The following is a 21,605-nucleotide window of genomic DNA, read 5'->3' as shown; positions in this document are numbered from 1 at the left end:
TCTCATTCTCTTGTCACTGACATTTCAAACAGTTCCATATACCAGTGATTCTGAATTGGCTAACGCAGGTAACAGAAAACGAGTGAGTAAATAAAAGAAAGAATGGAATTATGTGCTGAATCCCTTGTCTGAACACATTAAAATGACATCATGCAAAACATAATGAGCTTGTAAGGCTAGGGAAACCAGTACCTAATCTCAGATGTCTGTCCAGGAAATGGCTGAGAGAGAAACAGATTGAGAAAGGGGAAGCGTCACAGAGGCAGAAAAGACAGACAGGTATCATTACTAAAGACTGAGTCTGCAAAAGGTGGAATAGAAAACAACATTTTGCTACATACTTATTAAACTTGTGGACAGGAAAAGGTATTCATGTTGACTTTCAGTACAATGCAGGAGTATTTTTCATCATTAACTTAGATTGCCAGTTGATAACTGTATTACATGAGAAGCAATGTCAGATGTTTGGCAGCAGGGTTCTGTTGGATGATCAGTTGGAAGCTTCATGACATCTGCTGCTAAAACAGGATGATTTGTTGAACAGAGGCCATCATGGAATAAAGGGCTTAAATGATAGAGAAAGCACAACAACCTGCCCAGAATCATGAGCTGTCATACACCTTAGATAAGTGTTGCCACGGCACCAGCTGTCATGCTGGCATGATTCCAAGTCACATTTCATTACCTGATGGAGTAAGGGGTAGGCATAAACTATATCACAGAACAGAAAAATAACAACATTTTTATCTAGAAATATATTCTGTCAGCTCTCAGAACCCAAATATGTGCATCCATTTCAAGGATATATGCTGCCTTTTACACTGTGATAACCTTGAACTGCAAACAAAACATCCACAAATACTATACATTTTATGGACATTATTATCTCCTTAAACATTTGTATAGATTACAAAATATACTATTAAAGCAGTTATTTTATTGAAAAACACTCAGATTTGGTAAAATAATGGTTTGGTGTGTCCTTTCTGGTTACTGTAATAATTACATAATGAATTGCGATGCTCATACATAACCCTCTTATCTTGTAAATACAATATCATGGGAGAACAGTACTATTGTTATTTGTATTTGCATAGCTTTCAGATGACTGTTAATAACATGCTATATTCCACAATGCATACAAGCATAGAAAAAACTTAACTACGTGGGAGAAAATTGGAAATTGGAGAGAGGATGCATAGTAGATTTTATGAAAGCAAATGCATAAATTGCTCTCTCTGTTTGAACTTGATATATGAATACATAGGCACACACACACACACACACACACACACACACACACACACACACACACACACACACACACTCACACACACAGAGCAATGCTCTTATCTTCATACATTATAAAATATTATTTAAACATGTCCTTACTGTTAGTGTTCATTATTATTATTTGTTAGTGTCTTCGCTGGAAAGTACTCATTCTGTGTCTTTATATCAACAGTAGTACTTCCTATAAAGTGAAATAAAACTAATCCATATACTGTTGAATTTTAAGTACTATGTTACTCAGCACACAGTATCTATAAAATCAGTATTATGTCTACAGAAAAAAAATTAGCATATTGGCACATATGCTCCAAGACATGTTTTAATACTGTGTGTGTGTGTGTGTGTGTGTGTGTGTGTGTGTGTGTGTGTGTGTGTGTGTGTGTGTGTGCGTGTGTGTGTGTGTGTGTGTGTGTGTGTGTGTGTGTGTGTGTGTGTGTATGCATGTGTATGTGCACGCACACGAGTATGTGTGTGTATATGTACGCGTATACTCTACTCTTGGATCTCCATATCACAGTGTGATTTTTAACTATATATTATTGCAAGAACTGATGGCCAGATTCCAAATAAATTGGGATGTGTAACAGAAGCATTTTGTTGAGAAGGAAGATCTGAATAAACTTGTAGTGTGTGAACTGCATCTCCTAAGACAAGAATTGGAAGAAAGAGGAGGATTGTATCCACTATATACTTAAGGAGCCACAACCATGCATTGTAGTCTGTGTCATATGTACTGTAGTGTATGGAACTAGAGTCATGCAGTGCAGTGTGTCAGATGTGTTGTGGCACCCAAGCTAACAATAACTCATGCAGTTGCAGTAAGCTTTGTAATTGTACTGTGTATATGCAGCCTAATGTGATTCTGAAATATGTTGTGTAAATAAACATTAGGCATGCACGGTATATTTTACCCAGCAATACAGCTCATGCAAGCTGTTATATTACACCCTGTATTGACCAAACAAAACAATGTGTTGGGCTGCAATGCAAATAAAATGAAAAACTATGAGAGATAACAACCAATGAGTGGTGCATTGAAACAAGTTTAGGTACAGAAAAGAGATGACTATGATAGTGACCTTAATAATATATAATACTGTGGGGTATCTGTGATGGATGTAGAGCAAATGTAACTATTCAGGGCATAGATATATAAAGGTATAAAGACAAATGGACCGAATAGAGGGAGCGAGAACACTACTACACTGGGAAACATGGTTGTCGCAGACTTCACAGTGCAATTAGAAAGACTGGAATTAGATGGTATACAATACATGCTGGCAGACAAAGTCCACACTTGAAGAGGGATCTAGTACTCACTGGTGTACAATATGGACATTTGTGTGAAATGCATAGTATGGTTGAGGGGAAGACAGTATAATAGAGATATGGGCTCTATGGAGGTGCTATTGCTCTTTATTGCCATGTTGTTCTACAGCAGCATGATCATACTTCCATGTTCTATGGAAAGGAAGTATGAGGAAAGGGCCACAGTCGTAGGCCACATAAACTGAGATGATAAGAATGGTTTGGGGAAAGGAAAGTAAGATGTTGCCCAATCCATGTCCAAGAATGCACAACACAAAAAATGGGAATCTAGGTCATTGCAGAAGATGGGTCTATGATCTATGCAGCCAAATTAGTTACCAAGCATAAACGTATATATAAATAAATTCACAGAAATAAGGGAAAAATAATGATCACCCTAACACAACAAAAGAGCATCTATCTTTTAAAAGTAGGGTGCATTTCAGAAAACTGTCTGCATTGTATAGTGACTGATTTGCACACATTATGTGAGGCATTCAAATATGTTACCATTTCTGTTTTACCCTGTGTTCAGTCAGTAATACTGCTGTGACTCATAAAACTGGAGTATAGGGGACTTCAAACAGGGTATGCCCAATTTACTCTTCAAATGGGCTCTTTCATCTGTTGTGTGAGTGCTTGAAGTCCACCTGCATGAATGTTATGTTTTCATTCTGAAATTCCAAATGTTACCTGTTTTGATAATGTTTTCTGTGGTAATACTGAGACTGTAAGATCACAGTTCAACTTCCAAATTTGTTCACTGTTTTAAGTTGTATCTTCTTTCTCAGTGGTTGGATGACTATGGCATTATGATATTTAAATAAAGGGGTCTGAGGGGGCATTTCTCCCTACAGGAAACATTGCATTAGTGATTTATGGTACACTTTTAGTGCAGGTATTTTATTGGTTATTTCTGATTGACCATTTACCCTTTTTGAGAGTCATTTGTTGATATAAGAAACATGTTCCAGCACTTTATAACTGCTACATTGTGCAGTGCAGCAATTCTGGATAATTTCACCAGTATTATTGGCATAATGTTAATAAGCTCTGACTATGATCCAGATGACCTGAGTCTGAGTAGTGGCCTGGGCTTTTGTTGGTGCTGGTACATTGGAGGAGTAGAATGATGAGGCTTTAGCCTGCTTTTCTCTCATAGGGGCAGGGCACGTCACTGACCATGGTGGAACCAACTGTGTAGACCAGGAATCAAACAGAGGTGTCCGTCTGCTTGTGGAGAGCAGGGCAAATTAATCATATCATATTCACACCACCAGGCTAGTTGCCCAACACAATGCATCTGAAATTCTCCAGGTGCAACTAACACTAGGTAAGACTGCAATCCAAATTGTAGCTTGCTACAGATCCCCCACTATGCCCCAAGGTTCTCATTACACCTTTCTAAACATACTGGAAAATATTAAGATACAACCAAACACCCTAATACTGGGTGACTTCAACTACCCTGCCATTAACTGGGAAAACTACTTGTGTACCAACACCTTTGCCCAATGGTTCTTGGAATACATAAATTCCAATGCCCTGGATCAACTAATCCCTTGTCCCACCAGGGGCTCCAATATCCTAGACCTGGTCATTACCAACATGGGAAATCGATGCTCCACACCTATGGTCACCCCCTCGTTGATCAGGTCAGACCATAAGCTAATCACCCTTAACATCCACATCTCATCCCCAGTAAGGAAACCTCCGTAAAAAACTTCTCCAAAGCCAGCTTCATGCTACTCAAGTCAGAAGTGACAAACTTCATGACACCCATGCATACGGGAACTGAAAGTTCAACTGCTGAGTCCTACATTAAGGCACTGTATGAGCACATCCACTCATGAATGAATTGTGCCATCCCAAATAGAGCCAAGATGCTCTCCTCCAAAAAATGAAGCCAATCTGGTGGTCCCCTGCCATAAACAAACTTTACAACAAAAGGAAGAAATTGTTGCAGAAAAGAGGAAGATCCCAGGATGCAAAAAACTCCCTTACTAGCCTCACTAAGATGCTGAGATCCCTCATAAAATCCTCCAAAGCCAGTTACGAAAATTAAATTGCCAAAGATTCTAAAGACAACCACAAGGCATTCTATAACTATGTCAAGAATCTAAATGGCAATGCTCAGATCTGCTCTGAGCTACAACAGAATGGCATTATATATACTGATCCCAAGGATATTGCCAATATCCTGGAAGATCAATTCAGTGCCGACTTCACCCTCCTCTCACCCCCTAAATGGCCCATCTCAATACTGGAAGATTGCCAAATTCCGGTAATAACGTCCACACAGGTAAAAAACGCACTCTCCAAAGCTAAGAATACAGCATCCATGGGACCAGATGACATCCCGAGCTGTGTACTACGTGAACTACAAAATGAACTGGCACCTCACCTAAGTGTCATGTTTAATCATAGCCTCACCTCAGGCTTCGTGCCCACTCCACAAGGGGGGATCCACCTTGGATACTGGGAACTACCGCCCCATCAGTCTGACGAGCCTGATCTGCAAGGCCATGGAACGTATTATCATGGAACTTATAAACAAAGACATTGGCAACCTTCAAATACTTGACCCCACCCAGTTTGGGTTTGTGATGGGCCGATCTTGTCTCCTGAACCTGATTGACTTCTTCGATTCAGTCTCCACAGCTGTGGACGAGGGTAAGGCAGTCCACACAGCCTATCTGGACCTCACCAAGGCCTTTGACACCATCTCCCACTCTGGAATCATAGATAAACTTACTAAGCTGGGCATTAACCCCTACGTCATTCGATGGGTTGCCAACTGGCTTACTGACAGAACCCACACTGTAAAAGTAGCTGACTCCAAATCCAGCTCCAGACAAGTGGAGTACCTCAGGGTTCAGTCCTGGGACCACCCTTGTTTGGCATCTACTTCTCTGAAGTACAGGCCAATACTAAGGGAATCTGGCTAACAAAGTATGCAGATGACTGCAAACTGGGAGCCATTATTGAATCTCCAAATTATGTGGATATTCTACAAAAGGGCCTTACAGAAACAGATGCTTGGTGCCAGAGCCATGGGCTCAAGCTCAATGCCAAGAAATGTATAGTTATCCCCTTTGGGAAAAAACATGTACCCATGAATTACCACATAGGTGGCAGTACACTAAACACCAAAAGTGTGATAAGAGACTTAGGGACACAGGTGGACAGTGGTCTCACCTTTGATAAACACATCGTCACAACAGTCAGGAAATCTTTCTATGTGGCACACCTCATCACTAAGGGCTTTTCATCCAGAAAAAAGAAGGTCATTGTCCCACTGTACTCCCTCATTAGACCCATTATAGAATACAATCCCTATTTGGTATGTACCTCTCAAGACACCTGCAACAACTGGAAAGACCGCAGAAATACCTCACTAAAAGAATCACAGGCCTAAAGCAGATGCCCTATGCTGACCACGTTAAAAAACTCCAGCTATACTCTGTCACATATCGTCTACTCAGAGGCGATCTCTGCTTAACATACAAGGCCATGTCAAACCCAGAGCTGTTGGACATGCTACACTTAAAGAAATCCCAATCCCTCAGAGCCACATGATCCAGGGATCTAAACTTTGTCATCACAATAAACAAAACATGCTGGAGGGATAGGTTCCTGACTCAGGGACTCCTCAGACTCTGGAATAGACTGCCCATACATGTCAAGCAGAGTGACTCTTTGGCCCTCTTCAAAAGGAACCTTGATGACTGGATGGGAGAAAGGAAATTCACCCTAGGGATCACGTCAGTCACCCTGCTAGACAGGTGCCCAGGAAGTAAATAATGTGGGAAGAAATAGCCAGGGAATTGTTATGGCTAGGCTTGTATAGGCCCTACGGCTGATAAGTTCATAGGTTGGTACTAGGCTATGAACCTATATCAAAGTGTGGCATGCATCACAACGGCTTACTGCATGCCAACTCCTTGGACATTAATAAGCATGTGTAGGGGAATAAGGGCATAGATCAAAATCTCAGGTCATCCTCAGACTGACAGCATCACTCTCAGTATACTTGAACCTTACTCAGGGAAAAAACAAGTCAAAGTGCCCTTGTCCTGTGGGGAGGGTTGGTGAATAGAGTTACAAGAGCCTAAGACTGATTTCAGTAGAGGAACAAAGGAGGAAAAGCATGTTCTGCATGTTCTGCTTCTAATGCAATCAACAGCAGGGACCAGATCCACCCGTGAAGGCTTGCATGAGTCTTCTTATTTTGCATAATTTGCACAGGAAAGTACACGTCTTTTTATGGACCTAAAACTATGGCAGTTATGAGATTTTACTAAGGCCACTTCCTTTCCCAAAGCATAAAATGTCTGGCAGTCCATCTGTGTCATTGCTATACTATCACTACTGCCTGCCTGCTTCATTATTAAAGTATCCCTTCACCCTTTTATTCAGCAACTAGTTCTGATTCACACAAACCACACAACCTCCTCCACTGCAGTCATAACAGTAAGCATAAGAACAACAGTTTAACCTGCCTAAATAAGTAGTCATTACCCAAAAATATACAGATAAGCATAAACTGCAATCATTATAGACACTGAATGACAGTGACAGTAAATAACAAGCCTACCAAAATATTTAGAATAACACAAGAAAACAACAAATATACATACATTAATAGATAAACTATGCACTCACTCTCCTTAGAAAGTGCACAAAACTACTTGTAGAATTATCCCCAAAACCGAAAGAAACCTGGACATTAAAAGAATAGATCTGATGCTGCCAATTGATAGAAGCCAATATAAAACCTGGAGTGAAATGAACATAAATTCAAAAAACCTGAAATAAATCCTAGCTCCAAAAGTTGAGAAATAGCCACTTAAAACATCATCCAGTGAAGTAACCCTAAAAATGATCCCACAAAATTTTAGTAAATAAGCAAATGTGCATTTTAAAACACTAATAAATGCAGATGATAAGTACCTACCCATTACTTTTCCCTAGCCAATGAGCATGATGCCAAAGCAAAACACAACAAATGACAAACAGAAATTAAAAAATACACCTTATTTTAAAGTTATACTGACTGGGAAATCCATGCACATTAATGTGAAGAGCACATGAAAAGCATGTCACACACAGAAACTCAGGAGTCACATTATTTCTTGAAGACTTCCATCTCTACCAAAACATTTATCACAGCACCTCTTCATGATCAAAATGCTGAGCTCTCCTTTTGCTAATTGCAATACACAACCTATTCCATAAACCGACTAAACTTCAACACAAAGAGTAAGAAAGAAACAGACAAAAGTACCCCCCACTAATAATAAAACTCTAAACCAAACAGTTAAAAATGCAGCCCGAAGCCCATCCCCACTCTTCCCTATAGGCTGCAGAATGAAACTTAATGCAAACAAACAGGTAAATAAATAAATGCATACATACATAACAGAAAACAGCCCTAAAATGCAAGTAAAAATCCTCATGTGAAGCTGGCATCATAAGCATGATTTGATGCTCTGACTACGATTCAGAGGACCTGGGTATAAATAGCACATGTGACCATAGGACATCAAGGATGTCAATAAGACTGAGTGGCTGATACATGTTATCCTTTCTTGTGGATGGTTTAATTTTTGCCAGCATAATATTGCCTTCTTTCACAGTTTTTTTGCTTTTTTGGGGGGAGGGATAGAGGAGGTGAGACCCCATTCTTGAATACTGCAGCAGTGTTAGCAGGGCTGGGCAGACACTCAGGGGTCCTACATATTTGCAAATGACAACATCTTCAGTGCATGTTCACCTTTTTGGGATGAGGTCAGCTTTCCTCTTTCAAAGGGTTCACTTTTTTCGTGTAGAAGAAAACCTTATGTTGAACTGTTGTATAATGTCCTTTTCCCTGGCTCCAACACTGAGAACTCAGTAAGAGACTAAGAGTCAGTGGCAGTAGTGGGAGCCAATAAATCAAAAATCAAATTGATTAATTAAAATACTCACCTGACATAAAATACTGTTATGTAAAATCTTACCATAACAGTAGATGTCCTTCTCTCCGTTGTTGCAGTATTCTTAACATAAGGGATCCTCTGCCAAGGGCAGCACAATATATCTAAGCCTTTAGGTTGTTAACAATGTGCCATACTTCAGATGCATGTTCCCCATGCAAGGTGCAGGGCATAAAGGTGATGTCCAGATGTATCATCCTCGAAACCGAGAGCCCCAGGAGGAAAGCCAGCCCTAGGATACCAGAGGGTAACATACACATCTAGATGGACAAAACACCAGGGGGAAGGAGGGAGGGAGTGAATAGTACAACAGTGATGTTATGGTAAGTTTTTATGCAACTGTACTACATCCTTCCATTTCACTATTGCAGTATTCTTAACAAGAGGGAGAGTGCAAAAGCTCAAGAAGAAAAAAGGGAGGAGGAAGGGCCAGTAGAGCCTTCTAGAACCCATGAAGAATGGCTCCAGCAAAACCGGCTCTAGCCCTGGATATGACATCTAACTTGTAGTGTTTGTTAAAGGTATACTCTGAAGATCAGGTAGCTGCCTCAAGGATAGAATTAGTATCCAAACTCTTGAAACAAAAGCACCAGAAGAACCCATATTCCTAGATGAGTGAGCCTTAACCAAAGAAGGAAGGCTCATACTATGAAAAGAATAACAAAAAAGAAATGGCTTTAGAAATCCAAGAGGAAATAGTCTGCTTGGAAACCACCAAACCTAATGATCTAGGATGAAAAGAAACAAAAATCTGATCAGATTTTCAAAAAGCTTTAGTTTTGTCCAAATAAAATCTGAGTTGTCTATGCGCATTCAAAGCTTGTTTGTTGATGTATCACATCACTATGGGTGTTGTCTGTAAAGATCTTTAGGGGCCTTGGAGAAAACAGAGAATGAAAAGCAATACAACTAATGAATGCACACTTCAAACTTAAAAATAAAAAAACGAACGGGTACCAAGTCCAATAACCACTTTTATTAAAAGTTAAGCACTTTTGTCAGTAAGATATCTGACTTCTTCAGAACGAATATGCTTTTCAAAACCTTGCCTTAAATACATTAAAATACATCATATAATTCTGCTAATTATCTCCTAGTTTACCCTTAAAACAGTTTACTAAACATCACCAATAAAGGCAAAAAGAGGTGGGTCTGATATCAAATATTTTGTAATTTAGAGATAAGGAACATTTCTGACTTGTAGCTTTGGCAGACATTATGAAGCTTTTACTAGACCACGAAATTGCATGACATTGTACTTATCAAACACTAAAACCACTCATACTCAGTATAAGTAGACATATATAATTTGATTTTTTAATCAATATGCAAAATACAGAAATGGCAATTTTATTTTTCCTTCTTAAAAAAATAACGTACAACACAAAAACAAAAGGTAATTGGGGTGATTCATGGTAATAATAGATACTAGATAACTTAGAGCACATCCTATTGTGTATGGTACAGCTGCTGCACAAACCTGATCACATAGTATTAGCTGCCTTATAAGGAGTTCCTTGTACCATAAGAAAAGGCTACTCTTTGCTGTTTGATACACTCCAATGGTGGACTGCTTATTGGGATATAATATGCATAGTACTTCAAGCTGTGCATGTATATTTCACCACACTGTATAGAATTTCATAAGCATTAAATGCATAATCCTACATGCTAAGTCAGCACACTAGATGACCACTGTGATCATGTCATGTCATGGTAGTTTAATCCTTCCACAGATCCAGTGGTTTACTGACTCCTCTCCATCACCCCAGAACATATGTGGCTATTTTGTTTACCTCTCTTATCAGTGTTGCAGTCATCAACCCCCTTTCTCTGTGCCCCCCAACCACTTCATCTTTACCCCATTTCATAGTACTGCAGTGTCCTGTCAATTTACTCTCCCACTTCCTGTGCACATGATGACTGTGCTCTACCTACCTTTTAACCCGTATGAGTACAATTATTTCTGATGCTCTGCATGATCACTTCATGCACTGTTATGCAAAGCCTGGATGTTGTATTTCATGCCTTTGCTACAATGTATTGTAACCAGCTCTGTCTTTGTGGCACTCATGCAGCTCTGTCTTCCTCACTTGGCTTTCCAATCTACACTTCCACTTCTGAAACAACTGGGATTGAAGGTCCTACCAAGATTTTAACCTGATGCTCCAAGTGTTATTGCAATGCAATGTTGTGCAGCATTATAGACATAACACAAAACTTGCTGGAAAATTTGGAACAGTGCTCCTCCTATAGTATCTAAGCAATGGATGCATCCCCTGAGTACAGAGAATATCCACTCCACTACGTTATGTCTTAGTATGCAGTGCATTATAGGTCATTTCCTGCACTGTCTGGAGGCTGTGCATGAACCATCAACCAGCGCTATAGGGAGTACACATCATCACTTGCAGTGCACACATATTATACATGGCCTACTCCAAGCTTATAACTATTCTAAATGAACTTTTCTATTTTCAGGCCTGATTTGCCCCTTCAGATGATGTTCTTATTTATGTAGGTATGTCCCAACCCTATTTTCATGCTTAGTTTAACCCTTCACGCAATTTTCCGAATCCATCCATCACTTAACATTTTTGAAGTAGTTTAGTAAATAGAAAAACACACTACATAACCAATATATATATATATATATATATATATATATATATATATATATATATATATATATATATATATATATATATATATATATATATATATATATATATATATATATATATATATATATTAGTGGCACCAATAATTTGTAGAAAGAGAACCCACAAGTTTCATCCCCTTTTTCAGAAGCTGTAATACATGACTTTGTGGAGCAGATTTGTGTAATGTCATTCAAGTCTACAGATCTTACTATGTGCATTAGATAATATGTTTATATTTTCATGTTTTTGCCACTCTTATATTTTTTAATTTGTGTTTTCTTATTAGTATCCCACACTCCTACTGGAAGTGGTAAGAGTTATTTGCTATGTGGCATTCAGGTTTTATGCCAATTAGGTGTACAGATTGTTGGCTGTATGTGCCTACTTTTCATGATCCTGTGTTCCTAGTTTCAGTGTCTGCAGGTTTAGAGGATGTGACTTTTGTCAATAACCTATTTATCTAGCCTGAGTGTGCAGCTACCAACTAGATGATACTGTGGAACGTCCCTTGTTGGAACCCTTTATATAGGTTGAATGTGTGCCAGGTGTAAGAATCATAGGAGTTTACCATGTGGAGTACAGATACCTTATAAATAATGCCCAGGGCATCACAGATCACCTGGTAGTTAAGAGAGGGGAAGCTCATCTTGATGAAATATTGCATTCCCCTGGGAACAGATGTGGACGTGTTAATATTGAGTGCAATAACTATGGCTTTGGGGATGTCAGGAAATGAACAATGTCAGAAAATGCCAGTATGATAATGGTCTCTTCTCTGCAGTCCTTGGGAGCCAGATATAACAAAATAGCAAGGAAATGGTTCAGAATTCACAAGGCTAAGACTTTCAATGGCCCTATGTGTCTCAAGGAGGTTAGTGAAAGGTCTCTGTAGCTAAAACTAGTACTAGGGAGGAAAGACAGATTTGCTCTTATTTTAAAAGTAGAGTTTGTGTCTAACAGCATTAACTTATCGAAATAACATTTTCCTTGTAACAACAAAACATTATCTTGGACAATGGAGGTTATTGACCCACTTTGTCAACATTAAGATATGTCTGGTAAGGATCCAAAATGTATTTTTAAAAAGGGAAGAAAATGAAATTCCTCTTTGAAAATAACAGTGAGAACAAAATTCAACATAAACTAGTTACTTCTAAAGCCAGTACAACATAAAAGATGTGGATGTTATTCTCAGTGTACCTTTATTAATAATAATGTTGAATGGGGTTGACACTTCAATTGTACCAATGTTTTTCTTAGGACTAACTGCAGTACCAGAGCCCTGGTATATATCACCATGTATACTGCACGTCATGTATTTTACGTAGGGAAAACAGAAAGAACATTGAGGGAAAGGATATATGAACATGCATATTCCATTAAAAATGTGATGTCAAGAATGACTTAAGCAAACATGTTAAGGTATGTAAAGATTTAAAAAATATTTTTTTTTGTTATTGATAAAATTGATTTGTTCCAGCTAAATGGCCCATGAAAAATTAAACTGGAATATAAAGAATTAATCTGGTAACTGAGATTTGATGCATGTAACACACCAAGGTTTGAATGAAAGTACCAGTATCAATTGTGTCCTATGTTTCAAATGTTGAAAATGTAATTTATAGGTTTTTAAGTGGGTCTAAGAAGGTTTTTATTGCCTGATGAAGCATTTTGCTATTGACAAACATGTTTTTTTTGTATTTATGTGATGTTGTCCTTTGAGAGGTTAGTTTGCTATTGTCATGTGATGACTAAGAGGTATTTAATTGGCTTTTATTCTAATGAAGTCTTATTTACAAGGCAAACGTGCTCAATAAATTGTGATGTATTTATTAAGTATTGTGTTGTGTTTTTAATTTCCTGGAGATCTGTTGTATTTGTATGAGTTATAAGTTTGCTTTTCAATATTTTGACATTCATTTGGTTGTGTGTGAACCTAGAGAGAAGGGTATGTATGTTGCTGACAAATATAGGTTAGGTTTTCATTAGCTTCTGTGTACTTTCTGCCTGTTGTGTCCTCGGGAGTAATTTAGTTCATTTTGAAAGAAGTGTTTAATTTTATTCAGGAGTACTTTTAATAGTAGTAGAGTAGACTATAGCCACAAAATTTAAGATTCTTTGGCAAAAGAGGCATTTTTAAGGTATTGTGAGGCCATGGACTGGTTGATGTAGTAAATGAATTTTAGGCGTACGAATTGTTTTTGTTTTTCTCTTCATATTATTATGGTAGATTTTCAAGAACTGATAGGGTGTTAATATTTAGGGAGCAGAAACACCTGCTCTAGGCAGTGTGGACATTACCAATAGCAATATCTAATCATGTTCTTTTATCATTGGAGTTTATACTTGAAAGTAGGGAAATATTGAGGCATTGGAGATTTCATAATTTCTTTTTGAACTGAAAGGAATTTGAACATGGACTTTCCAAGTATTGAAGGACTGGTGGAGATCTTTTATGCATCAAGGTCAAGACATCATATAAAAATGGAAGCTTTTACTAATAGTTTGAGTAGAAAGAGGAAAGAAACGTGGCAGCATTGCCAAGAATGGATGGAGATGATACCGAACAGGCAGGAGAGGCTCAATGAGTGGGGAAATTTAGAGAAGGAATTCAGAGATTCAAATGGCCTTAAAATCAGCGATAGATTTCAGGACATGGATGTTGATGGCATCTGAGGTGGAATTGGATAGTAAATCCTTAAAACAGTTGAGATTTAGGTTGTGAGAAGATAAGTACAACATATAGTAGTAAAAATATGATTGAAAAAGGAATACAGAAAAGTAGGCACCAAAAGAAATTCAATTCTCAAGATCTTCTGGGGGTATTATCTGAAACTGCATAGGGCACATGATTTGAATCAAAGGCAGAAGAGGGCAGTTGATTATTGTCTTGCTGGGCTAGCATTCCTAATACCTAACTCTATTTGGGCTGGAGGTTTAGTTGAGAGGATTAAGGAAGAGGAATTTGTTGCAATCTTGAAATCTGCCTCAAAGGGGAAGATGCCAGGCAAGGAATGATATCCCGGTAGAGTTATATCAAACTGGGGGGAGTAGCAGATACTGGAGGCTGGAGACAGTGTTATAATTAATGAATTATTTACTGCTAAAGAAGCAGTCCTCCAGATCATGAAAGGAAGTGGTGGTGTCATTTATCTCCAAGGATGGTAAAGACTTGCATCTCCAGAGTAAGAATAGGCCAACTTCAATTCTGAATCAGAACTATGAGTTTTTTTATAAATATCTTTCCTATTACACCCATATCAATGTGGGTTTATTGTGGGATGGCAGATGTTTGATCATATGGTCAGAACTCTGTTAACCAAAAAGGCCTGGGTCTCAGAATTGCCTCAAGTTATATACTTAATCCTGATGCCAAAAAAGCATTTAATAGGGTGCAGTGGGATTTTTTTCTTAAGAGTACTGAAGGAATTTGGCCTCTGGAATAACTTCAATTGCTTAGTTGCTGTGGTGTATGATGGGACAGAGGTCAGAGATAAGGTAAATGCTATGCTGTCTAGAGAATTGTTTTGAAGATAGGCACTAGTCAGAGTTACATTCTTCTACACTTCCTCTTCGCTTTTTATCTTGATCTGCTGGTGATAACTTTGAGGAAATTTCAGTTTAAATGGTTTAGCATGGAGGCAAAAGGATGCAAAATCTCACTTTATGCTGATAACTTGTTAATTTATCAGATCCTGTGGATGACCTAGATGGTTTATTGGGTTGCTTCAGGGGATTGGGAGGGCCTCTGTGTGTAAAGTCAGTGTTTCCATTATAAAGGTTTTAGCAATAAATGACTTTCCCTCAGAAATGATGAAGAGAAAATCCCCCTTTTTGGAGTACATTGGTCACTTACAATACTTAGAGGTGCAGATGGCTTCCCAGATGTATTGTTATTATTAAGAAGTGTAAAATACTGAAATAAAAATCAACATGTTTGAATCTGGACCTTTCCCAGAAAATGAGGATGCAACATATAGTTTTACTGTATTCCTTTCTAGCAATTCCAATGGCCACAGAGGAACATTTCCTATGAAAAAGTGGTATAGCATGACTTTCTTGACAAAAGATGGTGAGGCCATTTCCTTGAGGTAGCTCAGGAATTACAGATATTGACACATACTGGAAAGCAACCCTAATGTGGCTTCTTCTAAGTTGGTCCACTAAACAGGAAGGATGGGCCTGAGTTAAATAGTTAGGGCAATTATGTGAACAAAGGGGTAAGCGAAGTGAGGGGTTGTTGTATAGGGAACAATGGAAGGGATGGACAGAGTTCTGATAATACAATGCATAAGACTGGCAGGAGGTTTTGCAGCCAATTGTAGTGAGTTACAGAGAGCACAGTAGCCCGGTACAACATTATTCAAACATAACTTCCTGATGAATCTCTGTTCTTTAGAACAGATTATGGGGGGAGTGAGATTATTCAGGAAGAAGAAGAGTCCAAAGAAAAATGGGAGTTATTAGGGTTGGAATGGTTAGTATATTGAGTCCTGTAACAGGCAGAGATTATTACAGTCCTTGCCAAGAGATGATCAAGTCCAGAGGTAGGGAGCACTTCTGTTGTATGGAGAAGTGGCCCTTTGGTAAGGAAAAGATGTGCAAGTGAAATCTATAGGGTACTGCAAGACAATGGGTATGAAATACAACAGAAAGTAACACATGAATGGGAAATATTTTTGCAACTAGAAAGCTCTTTGTGCCTCGTGAACAGTGTATTTAGAAGTGTTATGGAGGCTACAGACCTGCAAAGGTGTCATGTCTTTGTGTGGAAGTGCATCTGCAAATAGTTGTATACACAATGCTCACCCCGGTCCCATGTGAAAAAATGAGAAGTGGTTATGGATGGATGGGTGGAGACATCATTTTTTTCTTTTGCAGAACCCCATACTAAGTGTTTGGGAGTGCTTTGCTGAAGCAGTAGGCAGCCAGAGACATATATTTTAGGGCTGTCACAATTTGGAACCCTATTAACAGCAACTAAGAGTATTTATGGAGAAAATCTGGCAGAGAAGAAAAGAGTTCTCAAGCAACACATATTTCTTAGGAGTGGTATGGAGGGGAACTAGTTGAAAGGGGAATGGGTCTGCTTGGTTCTAACCATGTTGGCTGCTAAAAAGGTGAAAACACATACATTTAAATTGACACATCCACCAACAGTTGATCTGCAATGCATTGTTCATTCGATAGCCAGGATAGAACTTTGGAGTTTAGTAGGTAGGGTTGCAAGGGAAGATGAGGAGCAAATGGAGCCACTGGTTTGTCCAGTGTGGCAATACTAAATGCCTATCTGGGTGATCCTCCAAGTTAGCCAAAGCAGGGTAAGGTATCCTATGTCCCAAGGAAGAATGTGTGTTAACTGAGTTTAGAGATTGATGTTAAACTTGTTAGCAGCAGTTCTGGGCTGTGTTTTTTGCATTATTCAACTTGCAACTCATGAACTACTAAGGTTCATTATGGACCGTATGGTGGTAAAGGTGATTTATGGGCACCTAGCATGTGGATTGCACCAAAATTGTTCTTGAAACTGAATGGTCTTCTTGGTTAATAAAGGTGTTATGTAATTAAACAGTACAGTTGGTAAATGTCTTCAGATGTTAGTGTATTTTGTCAGCATATCAAATTATATGAAGTATAATCAGGGAAGTCTGGCATGGCAGGGAGATCACAAACAGGAGAAAGCTGGAAAAAGGGACGGACAGAAGCAATTATACAGTTAGGTCTGTAACATGAATGACATATTAAGCCCAGGCTCTAATAGCCTCTGGCATGAATGTGGTATAAGAAGAGAAAAGAAGTGACTTTTCATGTAACAGATCCATATTACGGAAGTCTGTGGCATAGAATCAAGACAGAATTAGTTATTCTTATATATTAGCCACTGGATGAAGAAGACTGCATTCTGTAAAATGTGCACAATGCAGATGAAAGAATGGTTTTCATAGGTTCATAGGTTCATAAGTAGGTACTAGGCTACTGGCCCTGGGGCCTATACAAGCCCAGCCAAAAAGGTACCCTGGCTTTTGCCACCCAAGAAGATTATTTTCCTGTGCCACTGTCGAGCAGAGCTACAGAAGTGATCCCCGGGTTGAATTTCCTATTTCCCATTCAATCATCAAGATTTTTCTTGAATTGTATCAGTCAAAAGGAAGGCATGAAATAGAAACCCAGTGATCTAAAGTGATAATTCTGATAGATTCTGTTTTAGAATGCACCCATTTTATATGTTCTGCTTATTTATATGCATTTTACAAAAGAACAACATCTGTAAAACATGCAGATGTTCCATATCTGATGTTTACCCTGTAGTTTAACACATGAAAATATTCTGCATTTCTGTCTTTGCCTTGATGTAATGCTAAATGTACTGACAACTGATGAAGACAAAGCCATACTTTAGTTCAATGTTAATCTAGGTTTTCATAATACTTTACAGATATTATATACACATCAAAGAATATAAATTCTTTGAGACACCATTAATATCCTGCTCGCTATGCCTCTAGTCTATTTTCTTCACAGCCCTCCCCCTTTGACAGCAGCTTTTCTTCTGTTGTTAGACATGTCTACCTTCTCAGTGCATTGTAGCTCTGATATTTTGATTCTTGCAGGCTCTGTGAATCTCTGGAATATTCTTGTTTATCTTGCCATCTGACATTTTCCTGTTTACTATTAGAATGTCGATGTTCTCAACATAACACTATCAGTTCTGCGATGTCAAATGTCAATGTTGAGCATATTATTTATCTGAAAATCTCGAAAAACACCATGGTGTGAATGCAGTGGGAATTAGTCGACCTACGTGAATTAAATGCTTTTACCGATAGTGACACCATGACAACCAAATGTGCGAATATGTGAAGCCAAAGTTTTTCATGAAATCAGATGTACAATGACAGATTATGAGACATATATTATTATGATACTTCCAGTCATGACCAACAAATGTTTTTTGCAGGGGGCAAGCCCCCCACACCCATTGCTGCTTATATATACAAACTCTGAAACTGCACTACACTAAGGGAAAGGGTACATTTCCCTATCCCCACTATAGTGTGATCTGCATTCACTTAATTTCAGCTTTTAAACCTCTATTGCCAAAATTCCATGAACTGTACTCTGCACTATTCAAATTAAGCGTATTAAAGCACTTAGATGTGCTGAGCACAACTAATACACCATCATAAAGTCCAGCCAATACCCAATTGCAGTAATGGCAACATGCATATGCACGACTGCAAATTCCCAAATGAAGTCTATCAGTCGCAATATGTTACTCACACAAGTGACTAATATGCCAAGGTCAGTCTAACTTTTTTAAGTCGGACTTTTGAATTCTAGGCAATGCGTACTGGCACATGTGATAGTAAACTAACATTTTGCTGGTACTTCCAAGTAAAACATAAAGCTGAAATCTGTGACTGAATCAGGTCTCTCTCCCTCAAGGTATGTCCCGTACCCATATTATGAACTGCTTAGGCTTATTCCATAGACACATTTAGGCTATGGTTTAACTGTAACCAAAAATGTTCTGTATGGATTAATTCTACTGGAGATCATTTACTTCACTTAGTGATTATATGGGTTATTCACAATTCAGCAGTAATTCTTTAGTAAATATTCAATATTTAGTGTTGTAATAAACAGTAAATCTAAAATTATTAATGCAATGGCAGAAATACAGTAAAGCTGTGAGAGAAACATTTAAATAAAACAGTCAACCACATTTGTAAAATGTAATAATGAATTCTATGCTCAGAAATGCAAAACTCACTAATTTTTTACAATGCATAAATAATTCTTTAAAGCCATTGTTATAAAAATATGTACCTTGAAATTGCTTGTTGGCTCCAAATACACATCCATCGCTGCCAAATCCTTCGAAAAGCCCATATTGCATATCAATACTCCCATTGATAGAATTATTTGCTCCTGCCCTCCTACACATGACATTCGTTGAAACCCACTCCTTTGTGGCGAGAATAACACACACTACTACCACAGCTCCAAGACTTGTTGCAGAAGCAGCAAGAAATAATAACTTTTTTGTTGCTGTTGGCATTGTATTCCTGTGTGTTGTTTTTCTACAGAAATGAAAAAAATCTTAATTTTATAGGTTTCTATAACTGAAGTCCAGTTTATTCTGACATAGAACTGCTTCAAGTATGCATTTCAGAGAAACACACCTATGTTCTGGGATTGCTTGGGCTGTACTAGTTAGCACTTCCTTTTTCAGGAAGTAATTTTCTCTGGACCTTGATCTTTCAGGAACATTGCTCTGAAATATCTAAAGCATTTGAACTTTGCTCTCTTGGAAGATGTTGCCATAGTTTTGACTAATTAAATTCTTCTTGTATGTAAATACAGTGTTCCCTTTTCTTCAGAGCTGGTGTTGTCACAAGCAGTTATATTTTATTCCATAGCTTATCTATTTTTGACTAATTCTTCTGAAGATAAGGTTGGTCATAGCAAATTTTGTCTACAGAGTGATATGTGCATTATTCCTGTGTCATAGTCAGGCATGCACAACACAACATAAGAATGAGCAATAAGACAGCCTACATTTATTTATTGGGCTAGTTGCATATTTTCTTTTTGTTGAGTATGTTAGTCCCATTTGGGGTAAACTATTTTCAGCATATTCCTATGATAGTATTCAATGTGACTAGGGGAAATTTGGCCAGGACATAGAAGGCATGTTCCTATCCTTTTCTCAAAGTGCCACGAGACACCACTAATGAGTGGCCTCTTTATGGAGGTTGAGTCCCCTATCCTAACTTCTTGAGTCCTATGTGTGAGCCCATCTAGCTATTCAATGGGTAATAGAGTAGCATAGCAGTTTATACCTAATTTCTTCTTTTGAGAGCTCTCTGATTATTGTATTATTGTATTATTGCAAGAAGATCTTGCCTCCAATATTTATTTTGATATCCTGCATTTTTTTTTTGTTTGCATTCATTTTATCTACTGGTTAAGTCAATTTCCATTATTTTGTTTACATTCTACAAGATTTCTTTTATTGTATTGCCCATTATTTCAATTTTAGTTAAATCAGATTTTTTTTTTTTTTGCATTTTCTTCTTTCAGTTTCATTTTCTTGCTGTTCATTAACATAAGTTAGTACATTCAAACTTTTACTCAAGGAAATAGCTAGTCCTGCATGATTGTTTAGTGTTATATATTTTCCAGAACAAATATTCTTTGTTGCTAATTCCAAATTGTTGTTTCGCTTAATGCTGAGGAGACTTGAGGTCTAGGACGCAAAAAATAAATGACTGCTGATGCTGTAGTCTGTTGAGAAATTCAGAACCAGCTCTTTTGTCACAGTTTTTATTGTGAAAATGTAATGTTTCAGCAGTAGCTGAAGGCTTGGATTTCTTTTAATGTGTTTGAACATTTTTATTTTATTTTTCTTTTTTGTATGGGAATAAAGAAGGGAATGCTCATGCTTTTTTGTTATGCAGTAGGAAGGTCTTTGCTAATTTAGCTTTACTTTTTTATTGTTTCCATTCAATAAATGTTTTAAAGTTTATATCTGTTCATTATACTTTAATGGAGTTGATTGTTTACATTTTTTAAAAGTAGTAGGAAGAAATTGGATGAAGCACGCTGTTGATATTCTGATGCAGACACATAGGTACATTCAGTGTTCCTTATACTTCAGATGCCATCCTGAGAAATCCTTCAATTGGATTATAAATGCTGTGAAGTAGTAAGTGTTTTAAGTGGATTATGATGATTCTACAAAATAGAAACTCCCTAAACTACAGCACAAACAGCAACACAAAGTTTAAAATTAAGTTGTACACCATCACTTAACTTTTATTACATTTAGATTATACTCTCTGCAAATAAAATTAACCAAGAAATAAAACTGGACTGTGTTTCTGTGCACTGTTGAATTATTTTGAGAGCATAAAAGTTAACATTAAAGAAAACAGTTAATGGATGTTAGCCTTTGACTGTACTACATGAAGATTAAGTCTTAATGGATGTCAACAAATCATAGCAAACTTTACCCATTCTACAGAAAGCAAGACAATCTGCAAGACTGTTCAAATTTATGCCCTATCAAATGAAGTTTTCACAGTTTACAAGCAAAACTTTACATCACAAGAACAATAAACTGTGTGACTAAAACAAACAAGTCCTGATTTCTTACAATGAGACCAATTTCTCAGCCTTGCACCCCTTTTAAGCTGAAACAGATTAGCAACATTAAGCACATTATAAACCAAAAAGTCACTCTTCAATAACTTTCTCAGTGAAAGCTAAACAGGAAACTAGGCAGGGATTTTAATTTGTTGGTCCTGTAATGATTATAGGACCTGATTTCACATGGCTTACTGAAACCGTGCAGTAG

At 37.8% G+C, this 21,605-nt stretch overlaps 1 protein-coding gene across 1 annotated transcript in view; it reads right to left on the bottom strand.

Annotated features, from left to right (window-relative positions):
- CLRN3 (clarin 3) overlaps positions 1 to 19,304 on the bottom strand; it is a 114,140-nt gene extending 94,836 nt beyond the window's left edge. Inside the window, exon 1 of the mRNA XM_044055560.1 lies at positions 19,073 to 19,304. Coding sequence (XP_043911495.1) covers positions 19,073 to 19,304 — 232 coding nt within the window. The remainder of the gene's footprint in view (positions 1 to 19,072) is intronic.
- Positions 19,305 to 21,605: the final 2,301 nt, after the last annotated feature.

Source organism: Protopterus annectens, chromosome 14.part0 (assembly GCF_019279795.1).
Source record: "Protopterus annectens isolate FY-2018-M chromosome 14.part0, PAN1.0, whole genome shotgun sequence".
NCBI classification, from domain to species: domain Eukaryota; kingdom Metazoa; phylum Chordata; order Ceratodontiformes; family Protopteridae; genus Protopterus; species Protopterus annectens.
This window is presented reverse-complemented; position numbering and strand designations above follow the sequence as displayed.